We start from the raw sequence: 13,457 nt of genomic DNA on the forward strand, positions 1-13,457 counted from the left end.
ATTATGGGTAATTCTTCCCTTGAAATAAATAAAAGTATATATGTAGTGTCTATGTGTGTTTATTTCAAAAGACTGGAGAGAACCACCCATTTAAAATGATTTAGAAACAACCTTAGTCTACAGAAGACTGATTAATTCATCAGCTCTATTCTTACTGTATAATCTCCACAAATCTGGAGTACTGCTTACTTCTGTAAAATCACACATTTCACATTATTACTTACTGTAGTCAAGCCAAACTATTGATCAGCTATGTTTAGAAATATACTCCAGAGCCACCTTGTTTGGCAGAAACCTTGGTTTTAGAAAAAAAAAAGGAATTCTTAGAAAGAATTTTCATTGTCATACTACAGAAACATTGAGTGTTTCATTCTAGGATTAAGACAGTGGAGGTGAAGTTGACAGGGGATGGGTAAACACTGACCTAGGACCTGGGTTCTTCCTGAGTCCTTTATTAAGTAGCATCATAATTCACCAAACATGTACCAAGCTGATGGTCTTGCATGTTTCACAGAATCGTCACAACATGCCTCTGAGACAGGAAGGCTATTATTTTGTAGACCAGCTGACACTCAAAAGTGGACCAACTTGCTAAGGACACACAGCTAGGCGGTGGAGCTGAGACCTGTACTCCTTTCAGACTAATTTGGAGGCCTATTTCCGTACTTCTATACTGAGCATAAAGCTTATTTCTACTTGATAATTAAGATTAAAAAAAAAGAAAGAAAAACTTGTGAGCTAGGATTGGTGTGGGTGGATGGGGTCAAACAATGCTATAGAAATGCCCTCTCGATGTGTTGGTATTTTTTTTTCCTGCCTCAAGTATTTATTTTGCTTAAAAGCCCAAGACACCCCAGAATCTGTTCTCCATCTTAGGCATCTCACTGGGATGATTTGCTAAGGATTTTTACTTCCTTGAGAAGCCCCCTTCACTATGGGGACTATTTGATTTCCTGTTTGTCAATTGGATGTGAGGTGATTTATCAAAATAAAAGAATCCCTGCCTCCCGTGGCAGTGGTATTGTAGAATATTCTTTTTATCAATTAAAAAGATGTAGAAAATTTGTGAAATTAAGAGGGTTAGTCATGAGCAGCACTGGTTGGTCAAAGTTGGGCAGTGATGTCAGTTTCCACTCTTAGGTAGAAATTCTCATTGGACTTGATTGACGAGTGGGTATCGTGTGCCCCCGTGAAGAAGTATTTCAGTAATTGGAAGGACTCATCTATTTGTTGATAGTCCTCTGGAACAGAGCTGGCAAATCCAGAAACAGACCCACACGTGTGCATTCTTTTTTGTCTGCTCTCCCTACCAGACATTCTCCTTTCCAAAGGAAAATTGTGTAAGCCGCCTTTCCCAAGTGGGAGACTACTTTTGTGGGGGGAGGGGAGCAAAAACCAGGGTCAGCTGGGATTGTAAGAGGCATGATTTATCTGGCATCAACAGTGACAGAAATCTTTAGAGACTGTCACAGAGTGCCTTGTCTTTGAAAAGAGAGTATATTAGATTGAAACATATGCAATTGCTTTCATTTTGCAATTTCCTAGTGTTCACTCTAGTAGTTAACATAACCTACTTCTTCTTGATAACTGACGATTATGAAGATTGTTGTAATTATATAACTGCCGTTGACTGCTTCCACCTTCGCTTTGATGCCTGAGGGCTGACTAGTTTCATGCTGCTTCAGGGGTGTGTGTGTGTGTGTGTGTGTGTGTGTGTGTGTGTGTGTGTGTGTGTGAGTGAAAATACACGTAACATAAAATCTGTTGGAACCATCTTACAGTGTACAATTCAATGGTATTTGGGACATTCACAGTGCAGTGTGGTCATTACCTCTGTCCAGTTCCAGAACATTTTCATCACCCTGAAAGGAAACCCCATACTTGTTTAAGCGCTCACTTCCCATTTCTTCCTGCCTCCCAGCCCCTGGCGACCACTCATCTATTTTCTGTCTCTATGGATTAGCTTGTTCTGGATGTTTCATACAAGAGGAATGATAAAACACATGACTTCTCTCACTTCTCTCACTCAGTGTCGTGCCGTCGGGGCCCATCCGTGTTGTAGCAGGCGTGAGTGCTTGCTTGCCTCTTGGCTGAATGGAATTTTATTGAATGCGTACCCCTCATGTTGTTTCTGCCTCTGCTTCAGGTGTTTCGGGTCTCCTTTCTCCATCCAAATGGTCGCCTGTCCCTGCTGATGCCTGTCTGCCTCCCTGCCTATGGCCACTATGTCTTATTGCCACTTGGTATCTTTAGTGGGTGGGGAAATCCTTCTCACTTCCTTAAAAGCTCTTCTAAATCTTGCCACACTGGTCATACTTACAGTCCTGTCTTCTTTTCTTTACTTCCAGACTTTTAAAAAGAGTAATATTTTCTGCCTTCAATTTCACCCCCCATTTTCTTCGCAATCCCCTGCTGTCTGCTTTTCGCCACCGCCAGTGCACCACTGAAGTGACTCTCACCTGAGTCATCACTTACCTAGTGACAGCACAAGTGCGTGGCTTCCTTTCCATCCTTTCTGAACATTTGGCGTCTCCACCTACATTCTTGACTTTCCTCCTTTGACATCTTCCACCCTCTTGGCTCATGTTTGTCCTGCCATCCCTGGTCAGTTGCCATATGCAGGTCCGCATTTACATTTTTTCTGTCCCCATGTGGTAAACGTCTCCTCATTGTTAGGCCCATCCTCTAGCCTCGGGGGCGGCTGCTGTCCAGGACTCTGTCATGCTGAGAATGCCATGTTGTGTCTCCACACAGGCTGTGAGATGGTGGGAATCACAGGGCATGCTGTATAGGTTCGAATGAACAAATGAGTGATTAAATGCATGCCTCGCTTTTAGTGGGGCCTCAGGATGCAGAAACCTTGACTGCCTTTTTTTTTTTTTTTTTTTTTTTAACATTATTTCATTTACTTCGAGTTTCATAGCTTTGTTATAGAGAGTTGTGGTTGCCGGAAATGTGACGAGTGGGGCATTTGCCCTGTGTGGATAGAGGAAAATCAGCGCAAAATCAGGCAGGGTCTGGGAGATTCAAGATTAATGGAAACTATACAGAGCATTATTTCCTTTCATAGAGAATACTAAAAATAATTACAGTGATGTGAGCTCTTCTATAGAAATAGTCACCTTAAGTAGTAACTTTTGAAATGTCTGATTTATCATTTCCAAACCTCACACGTATTCCCCCTTGTAAGGACTGCAGATACACTGAGCTGTCACTATGGGAACAGTGCTGATTTCTCTCCCCACTTCCCTTCCCAGTTATTTGCAAAATGAGATTACAGTTTGTTGATACAGGACAGGGATTAGATGCCTCAATAACTGTATTTTATCAACACTTCTGACAAAGGTTACAACAAATGCAGTCTCCAAAATTTGAGGTTACCGTTGAGATTGATTTATGACTAATAGCCTGCAAATGTTAAATAGGCCTGAACTTGCAGACATGAATGTATAGAAAAGGAATGCATTCTTTTTCTTTTCTTTCTTCCTTTCTTCCTTTCTTCCTTCCTTCCTTCCTTTCTTTCTTTCTTTCTTTTCTTCTCTCCTGCCCAATGTGGGGCTCTAACTCACAACCCAAGACCAAGAGTCACATGTTCTACTGACTGAGCCAGCCAGTGGAAAACTGGTTATTAGCCATCGTAATTTTAATCTGGTCTCCGGATACTTCTGGGCAAGTAGGGCTGAGTGAAGCTGATCACAGAATCTTTCTCCTTCGATACCTAATGAAGTGAACACACTCTTCTATTAAAAAATGTCTCCAGGAAAATCTCTCCAGCAAAGCCAATCGGCTTCATGCTTTCAGTAAACATTAAAATTTGGCAACCAAGAAAAGAAACAAGATGGTGGTTTGACTCTGTTGACACTGTTCCCAGTGGTAAGAGAAAAGAAAATGTGTAGCAAAATCCTGAGAATTTTTATTCTGCTTCTCTCCATCCTTGTGCCCAGTCCAGTTTAGGGAAAATTAGATGGAAGAGGTGAATAGTCCGAACAGTCACAGAACAATCTTTGAGGCTAGAAGTTCTCTTTGACCATCTCAGAATTTTACCAGAGGCAGGAAGAATTGCTGGGCGTCATTTTCCATAGTGAGTCTAGTCAACAGAGTGGCTTAAGTAAAAGGATATGGAGGAGGGGGTTCCTCTCAAATGATAATAAATCCACAGGAGGGGAGTCCAGGTGAGTCCTCTACTCAGGAATGTCCTCAGGGAACCCTGTTCTTCCTTTCTGCTCTTCTTTCTGCTACCCTTACTGCACATAGATGGTCACAGGGCATTGGTGAAACTTTGCTGGAGGAAGTAGGGGAAATCCAAAGTGGGGAAGGGCAGAAAGGCCTTCTCTTTACGTGATTTTGTCTTTCAGCTTGGAGAGGAAATCTCCTATCCCTGTAATAGTGTCACATAATCACCTCCAGCCATAAATGAGGCTGCCTTCCCATCTTTGGGAAGGGAAGGCAACAGAGATGAGACTAGATGTTAAAAAGACAATTTTGTGTCTGCCTGAGACTGAAGCCTGAGGACACACTGCTGTGGGAATAGGATTACCTTTGTTCAGAGGGGGCACTAAAAGAAAAGTCCATGGAAGAGACCTCCAGCCCAGATGCTGTATATCCCCTTCACTGTGCTCCCTCCCTCCCTCCTTGCCCTCCAGCTATAGACATGTATAGACTGCAGTGCCCAAATTTTTCCGTGGTAGCTTGGAGATGAAGATTAAAGGTCTCAGATAAAATAGGAAGGGTGTCAGGGAAAATTAATTTGCATCACATATGAGCAAACAGACGGTCTCAGTAGAGCTGCCCACAGTAAGATGAACACTTGAATGCCTATCGTACTGAAAGAAGAAAAAAGAAAAGAAAGGAACACAGGAATACAAAGAAATGAGGAATTCAGGCCGCGAGAAAGCATTACCCAGAGTGGAATATTGCTTTGTGTTCTATAAAAACGCCAGTGACTTAAATAAAGCGGGTGTTCAAAGAAGAGATGACACAAGTGGAACAGAGAACGTGACAAGTCAAGGAAACAAGTGAGGACCAAAACAGCACCGTGTCGGGACTGAAGTCAGAAACAGAGAAGAGCCTAATGAACATTTCTAAACATCTGGAGGGAAGGCTTGAGGTGGTTATAACAAAGAGGGAAACAGAGATACTAAAGAATAAGAGGAAAGGTGATAGCTTTGGAGGACAGAGATCATCTGAATGAATATAATTAACAACTTTGAAAACTCTGAAAGAGGGAATTCAACAGAATTCAGAAAGAAAGTGTTAGGAGGTAAAATAGGGAAATTCCCCCCGCGTGAAGAACTGAGTCTACATATAGGAAGGACAGTAGGGGGGCGCCTGGGTGGCTCAGTTGGTTAAATGACCGACTCTTGGTTTCAGCTCAGGTCATGATCTCACAGTTCGTGGGTTTGAGCCCTGTGTCGGGCTCTGTGCTGACAATGCACAGGCTGCTTGGGTTTCTATCTCCCTTTCTCTCTATAAACTTTATAAAAAAAAAAAAAAAAAAAAAAGGGACATAGTAGGATGTAGGGAAACTCAATTAGAGAATCTTGGGTGAGGGAGGTGGTAGTGGTGGAGGAGGATATTGGTCCAAAGCAATTGACATAAAAAAAAATAACACTGGTTATTAATGAAATTTGAGAATATAGAGATAATTCTTGAGATGCCCAGGCAGGAAAGGCATATTCCTTATAAAAAGGTAAGAAAAAAAAAAAAAAAAAAAAAAAGAGGGCGGTGGCACCCAGGTGGCTCAGTTGCTTAAGCATTCGACTTCAGCTTAGGTCATGATCTCACGGTTTGTGGGTTTGAGCCCCTCATCTGGCTCTGTGCTGACAGCTCAGAGCCTGGAGCCTGCTTTGGATTCTGTGTGTTTCTCTCCCTCCCCTGCTTGTGCTGTCTCTTTCTCAAAAATAAATAAACATTTAAAAAAATGAAATGGTCTCCTTTCCTGAAAACGGAGGTATTTTTAAAAAATATACTAACAATAAAATGAAAAGGTAAAAAAAAAAAAAAACCTAACCCACAACCCAGTGCAGCCACATTGAATGCGAGAAAACTGTGCCACAGTGTTCCCAGAGTTCTGAGGGATAGAAAATAGGATCAGGAGTGTCCTATCCTGGCAATTATTCACAGATGAAAGGACAGGTAGATGTTTTCAAAAAACATCTGAAAAAATATCATGAAAGAACTCAGAAGCTATGGCATCTATGAATCCTTCTGAAAAGTAGCTGCTTGCTGATAAAATCTGGCCACGAATCAAAATACAGGACTTATCTAAAGAGAAATTGTGGCAAAAGGACTAGTACTGGTGTGAGCACTAAATGCAAGTAAGTAGACAACTAAGCTAACAGCTCAGGGAGCTACAGGTATGGAATAGAATTGTGTTTTAACTTTATTTGGAAATTATTTCAAACTTTGCAAAAAAATTATAAAAATAGAACACAGAATACTCAAATTCTCTGAGGACTTGTTTTTACCTTAACCAAAGTGCAGTTACCAAATTCAGGAAGTTTTAACACTAGTATTCAATGTACAGGCCATTTTCCTGTTCAGGCAGTTGTCCCAGTAAATGACCTTTATAGTTTTTCCCCATCTCTGGTTCAGTATCCAGTCCAGGATCATGCATTTCTTTCTCCCTTCCCCTCCCTTCCCCTTCTTTTCTTTTTCAAAACTATATTTATTTTTAAAGCAAGAGAGAGCACAGGTCGGGGAAGGGCAGAGAGCAGGAGAGAGAAAGAATCCCAAGCAGGCTCCACACCCAGCGTGGAGCCCGACATGGGGCTTGAACTCACGAACAGAACTGTGAGATCATGCATGACCTGAGCCGAAATCAAGAGTCAGACGCTTAACCGACTGAGCCACCCAGGTGCCCCCAGGATCATGTATTTCATTCACTGACTTCAGTCTCTTCTCATTTTCTTTATCTGGAATGCTGCTTCTGCCTTTTTTCAGTCAAAATTTTATGACTTGACTCTTTTTTCTTTTAAAGAACAGGCCAATGATGAGGTATAAAATCCTTCATTTTGGGTTTGTGATGTTTCATCACGATGGTTATACATTTTTAGCAGGAAGATAATTGATGTTGTATCCTTCCAAGAGTCATGTGATGTTGCTTTATCCCATTTATTGGTGGTGTTAATTTTGATCATTGAGTGTAAGTTTAAAACATTTGCAAGGTAAAAAGAAAAAAAGGAAAGAAAAAGAAAAAACATAGACAAATATAAAGAGAGAAGATGTCTAACAAAATTTGAGGTGGTAGAGTGGAAAGAAAATGGAAGAAAGCAACCACGAATAAAAATTAGAGACCAATTGACATGTGTGGGCACTGTGTAAAAAGAATTACTTCATACGTATTGGCCTCGCTCAGTCACAGTCCCCTGCCCAATGGCCGCACAATCAACAGCATTCTTGACAAAGAACCATCCTATCCATGTGTGTGTGTATTAGAAGATACAAATATATTCATATACATATATATTTATATATACATACATATATATATATGTGGTTACAACAGGTTTTCAGGATGCAAGGTTTAATAGACAAAAGTCAGTCATTATGTATCAGCAATGAGCAAGTGGAGTTTGAAATTGAAAACTTAATACCATTTACATAAGCACTCCCCAAAATGAAATACTTAGGTAAGTTTAATAATGTATGGACAGCATCTGAGGAAAAACTACAAAACTGTGATGAGCAAAATCAAAAAAGAATGAAATAAATGGAGATATCCTTTGTTCATGGATAGATACTCAATACTGTCAAGATATTGACTCTTCCCAACATGATCTATAGATTTAACACAATTCCAGTCAAAATCCCAACAAGTTCTTTTGTGGATATTGACAAACTGATTCTGTAGTTTATATGAAGAGGTTAAAGACCCCAAATAACCAACTCAGTATTGAAGAACAACAAAGTTGAAGGATTGACACTACCTGATTTCAAGACTTAGTATAGACAAATAGGTCAATGGAATACAGAGCTCAGAAACAGACTCACATAAATATAGGCAACTGATCTTTGACAAAGGAGGAAAGGCAATACAATGGAACAAAGATTGTTCAACAGATAGTGCTGGAACAAGTGGATGTCCACATGCAAAAAGGTGAATCTAGACACAGGTACTACCTCTTTTGTGAAAATTAAGTTGAAATGGATCATAGACCTAAATGTAAAATGCACAGCTATAAAACTCCTAGAAAATAAAATCAGGGAAAACCTAAATGACCTTGGGTACACTGGTGACTTTTTAGGTACAAGACCACCAAAAGCATGATCCACATAAAAGGATTGATAAGCTGGACTTTAATGAAATTAAAAACTTTGCTTTGTTAAAGACAATGTGAAAAGAGAATGAGAAGGTAAGTCACAGATTTGGGAAAAATATTTACAAAAGACACTCCTGATGAAGGACCGTTACTCAAAATATACAAAGAACTCTTAAAACTCAACAATAAGAAAATGAATAACTCAATTACAAAATGGACAAAAGTCCCGAATAGACACACCACCAAAGAAGATACATAGATGGCAAATAGCATTTGATAAGTTGCTCAACATCATACGCCATTAAGGAATTGTGAATTAACAATGAGATGATATGATACAACTATCAGGATGGCCCAAATCGAAAACATTTGGCAACACCAAATGCTGGTGAAACTGTAGAGTAACAGGAGCTCTGATTCGTTGCTGGTAGCAGTGCAAAATGGTAAAGCTGCTTTGGGAAGACAGTTCAGCAGTTTCTTACGAAACTAGACATACTGTTACCATAAGATCCAGAAATGGTGCTCTTTGGTATTTACCCAAATGAACTAAAGATATAATCCACACAATATCCTGTGCATAAGTGTTTATTACAGATTTATTCACAGTTATCAAAACTTGGAAGCAACCAAGATGTCCCTCAGTAGGTGAGTGGATAAATAAAAACTATGGTCATCCAGATGATGGAATATTACTCAGCACCCAAAAGAAATGGCCTGTTAAGCCATGGAACCACATGGAGGAATGTTAAATGCATATTACTAAGTGAAAGAAGCCGATTGGAAAAGGCTACATACATATTGTATGGTTCCAAAGATATGACATTCTATCAAAAGCAAAACTATGGAGACATTAAAAAGATAGTGGTTGTGGGGGCGCCTGGGTGGTGCGGTCGGTTAAGCGTCCGACTTCAGCCAGGTCACGATCTCGCGGTCCGGGAGTTCGAGCCCCATGTCGGGCTCTGGGCTGATGGCTCAGAGCCTGGAGCCTGTTTCCGATTCTGTGTCTCCCTCTCTCTCTGCCCCTCCCCCGTTCATGCTCTGTCTCTCTCTGTCCCAAAAATAAATAAACGTTGGAAAAAAAAAAAATTAAAAAAAAAAAAAAGATAGTGGTTGTTAGGGAATAAGGGAGTGGGGAGGGAGTTATGAATAGGGAGAATACTAAAGATTGTTGGGGCAGTGGCACTACTTTGGTCATACTACAAGGGTGGATACATGTCTTCATATATTCATCAGAACTCAGAGAATGTACAGCACCAAGAGTGAACCTAATGAAAACAATGAACTTTGGGTATTAATGATGTGTCAATGTATGTTCAGTGCCTATAACAAATGTACCACTGTGGTGTGGGATGTTGATAATGTGGGAGGTTGTGCGTGTGTGGGGGCAGGGAATGTATGGGAAATGTTGATACTTTCTGTTCAATTTTGCTGTGAACCTAAAACTCTCTAAAATATAAAATTTATTAATTGTAAAAAAGTATGTAATTTACCCGTAATAACATTAAATGTAAATGGATTAAACACTGATTAAAAGAGGGTTGGCAGAGATTGTCAGGATGAATTTTGTAAAAACATGATCTAACTATTTAAGATTATATAAACTAATGTTTATAAGAGACACAGCATAGATTCAAAGACAGAAATGGGTTCAAAATAAAAGGACGGAGCAAGATATTACATGCCAACAGTAACCAAAAACAAGTTGGAGTGGCTATACTAATATCAGACAAAATAGGCTTTTGAGACAAAACTTTTTTTATAATAAAAAAAAATCAAAATGTAACAATTATAAATATATATGCACCTAATAATAAAGCCCCAAAATATGCAAAGCAAAACTTGATAGAATTAAAGGAGGAAAGACAATTCAGCAATAAAAGTTAGAGACTCCAATACCTTATTTTGGTAATAGATGGAACAATAGCAACTTGTTGAGAGAAGATCAACAAGGAAATAAAAGCTTGAACAACACTATGAGTCAGCTAAACCTAATAGTCATCTATAGACTACTCCACCCGAGAGGAACAGAATATACATTCTTCTCAGGCACACATGGAACATTCTCCAGGAGAGACCATAAAATAAGTCTCAGTGAATTTAAAAGGATTGAAATCATGTGAAGTAGGTTTTGGCTTGTGCGATTCAAAAATGTCAAGGCCGGGGCACCTGGGTGGCTCAGCCGGTTAAGCACCCAACTTCTGCTCAGGTCATGATCTCATGGTTTGTGAGTTTGAGCACTACATCAGTCTCTGGAGCCTGGAGCCTACTTCACATTCAGTGTCTATCCCTCTCTCTGCCCCTTTCCAGCTTACACACTCTCTCTCTTTCAAAAATAAACGTTAAAAAAAATTCAAAAGGAGCCCCTGGGTGGCTCAGTCCGTTAAGCGTGTGACTTTGGCTCAGGTCATGATCTCACGGTCTGTGGGTTCAAGCCCTATGTCAGGCTCTGTGCTGACAGCTCAGAGCCTGGAGCCTGCTTCGGATTCTGTGTCTCCCTCTCTCTCTCTCTACCCCTCCCCTGTTTGCACTCTGTCTCTCTCAAAAATATTTAAAAAAAATTTTTTTTTAATTCAAAAATGTCAAAGCCACAAAAGGGAAGAATGAGGAATGAGCTAGGTTAAATCTGACCTACTAAATGAACTTATTATCCTAGATTGGATACTGGACCAGAAGAAGAAAAAAACATTTCCTTTAAAAAAATCACTACCATAAGCATTCCAAACTTCTGTGGAAATTCAGGCACAATTACTCCCTCCAAGAAAGAGGGGGACTCTCTCCATAACTTGTTCTTGAAAGTGTTGAATGATTTTTCAGATGTTTATTAATCATTTGTATTTTCTCTCTTGTGAATTACCTGTTTTTATCCATTTATCCTCACTGTAGGTATTTCTCAGTCTGAAGTCTCATTGATTTTTTTTTTCTTCTGTTTTAATTTTTAAATTATAAAACAGCTTGTTTAAAAAATAAATTGTATAGGGGCACCTGGGTGGCTCAGTCAGTTGAGCATCCAACTTCGGTGAGGTCATGATTTCTTGGTTCGTGAGTTCGAGCCCCACGTCAGGCTCTGTGCTGACAGCTCAGAGCCTGGAGCCTGCTTCAGATTCTGTGTCCCCCTCTCTCTTCGCCCCACCCCTGCTTGTGCTCTCTCTCTGTCTTTCAAAAATGAATAAACGTAAAAAAATTTTTTTAATAAAATAAAAAATAAACTGTATAAATGGGCATAAAGGAAAAAAGGCCCTTTCATCTCCGCTTCCCACTCTCCAGATGTTCTCCCTCTTATTTTAGTTTTTAAAGCTTGTCTCCTACCCTTATTCTCCTTCCTTGCACTCTTTAAAAATTTCTAAATATTTTTTGTGAATTACTTGTGGAACAAAAGCATACATCTTTAGTAGACTAGGAAAACAGAGTTTGCAGTGGAAAAACTGTATGTTAACCTCAATAGATTTTGTGATAAGTGTATTTAATTTTAGGTTCAACACACACGTTTATGTCTATTTAAGAACTTTAAAATTCTGAAGATCTCATAGCAAAGCATAGATATAATTAATACATAATCAGAAATAAGACCATAAACTACATGCAGTGAGCTAATAGCTTAAATTCTGGGCTGTTGGAAACCGTTCCATAGTCTTTGGTGTTATCCTTTGATTTGGAAAAGAAAGCACGCAGGAATGTGTTCACCTGTGTGGAACACAGCTTTCACAAGTGTGAGCTGAAATTGATAAGTCACATAATAAACTCTGCATGGTACAGATTGGGGGGGAGGGGTGAGTCATCTCTCACAGGATTAACTAACTGAACCTTTTGCATTTATCTGTCATAGAATAATAGAATTATAGAAGTGAACACCCCTTAAAACATCTCTTCTAACTTCCTTACTTTATGGGTGAAAAACTAATGCCTGGAATGTGGTAGACGTGAAATGAGGCCCATACGGCATAAACAGCCTGTTCCCAGCCATCCAGGAGTTAGTGACACTTGATCTGTGTGATTTCAGTGAAGGAGCCAGCACGTTAACAGCGAAGCTTTCACTCGTTCATTTAACAAATGAGCGAAACATTTATTGAATGTTGAAGATAGGGCATGTACCAAAGAAGGGGAGTCATTCAGGTCCTAAATGACTTGTAAATTAACGACTGTACATGATGTAGTAACCATTTGTTCTTTTTTCGTTGCCAGTGAGGAAGGCCAATTGCTTTAGCTGCCCTGGAGCCTGGGAATGTGACATGTGGAATGAGAAATAGGCCTCTCTGTGGACTTTTGTGACGAACTGAACTTTTTTGTGTGTGTTTTTTTCCAGCTAGAAGAAGAGAGATCTGTGCTCAATAATCAGTTGTTAGAAATGAAAAAGAGGTAGGCTTTCTTTTTGTGTTTATTGTTGTGTGTGTGTGTTTAATGAGGAAAATGTCAGAACATGACATGTATGGGGACTGTAGAAAACACGTCACCTCCTTATTGTTCAGAAGATTGGATTGTGATGGTTTGGTGCTTATAACCGGTAAATGATGAAAATTTATTTGCAAAAGTTACAGTCTTAATTACAAAGACAAAGGACAGGTTAATTTTTAAGCCATGGTCTGTTGAATTTATTTAGAAATGTTCTAAAATCAGATTGTCTCATTATACAGCTGTTACCTCTTCTTTTCAGTAACTGAAAATGCTGTAATCTTATGTAGAGTAATTGATCTGCATATAAATACTGATTGCATTATATAAAAATTTGAACTTTTCAATAATAATGTGTTAGCATCAATTTGAATGTTTCTGTTTTCTAAGAAAGAGCTTTCTTCTCTGTTACTCTTTGATGATAATCAAATGATATTTAAATGGAAACCTTCCAGCACTTTGGAGTAAGGATAAATGGGGCCACAGAAATAACTGTTTAGAAGCCTGATGCTTACGTATCTTGACAGTCTCTGTCTGCTCTTGTAAAATGTGCAGTTTGTGTCTAGAGAAATTCTGTGCTTTACGCTGCGTGCCGGGCAGATGGGTGGGTACTGTTGCCGAGAACCACAGCCCTGATGGTGGTTTGCTGAGTAGATGTGCGTCACGACAGTGACGTACTTTTCTCTTATTGAAAACAGAACTAAACATAATTCTTTAAGAAGAGCTTAATCAAGAATTCATCCACGCTCCTGCAAAGTATTTTATTATTCTTTCTGGTCGGGAAGAGGAAGTTTCTTTCCCTGACCACTG

The 13,457-nt window shown here is 39.5% G+C and overlaps 1 protein-coding gene across 17 annotated transcripts in view; it reads left to right on the top strand.

The window, feature by feature from the left end:
• The window catches only part of CLIP1 (CAP-Gly domain containing linker protein 1), a 126,749-nt gene that overhangs the window by 101,895 nt on the left and 11,397 nt on the right, over positions 1 to 13,457 (top strand). For 16 of the 17 annotated variants that reach the window (XM_086681577.1, XM_086681576.1, XM_086681586.1 and 13 more), the window contains one exon: positions 12,562 to 12,614. The exons of the other annotated variant lie outside the window; for it this stretch is intronic. In XM_086681577.1, coding sequence (XP_086537703.1) covers positions 12,562 to 12,614 — 53 coding nt within the window. The remainder of the gene's footprint in view (positions 1 to 12,561; positions 12,615 to 13,457) is intronic. 17 annotated transcript variants of the gene reach the window in all.

This window comes from Puma concolor, chromosome D3 (assembly GCF_028749965.1).
Source record: "Puma concolor isolate L17-30 chromosome D3, mPumCon1.1.hap2, whole genome shotgun sequence".
Classification (NCBI taxonomy): Eukaryota; Metazoa; Chordata; class Mammalia; order Carnivora; family Felidae; genus Puma; species Puma concolor.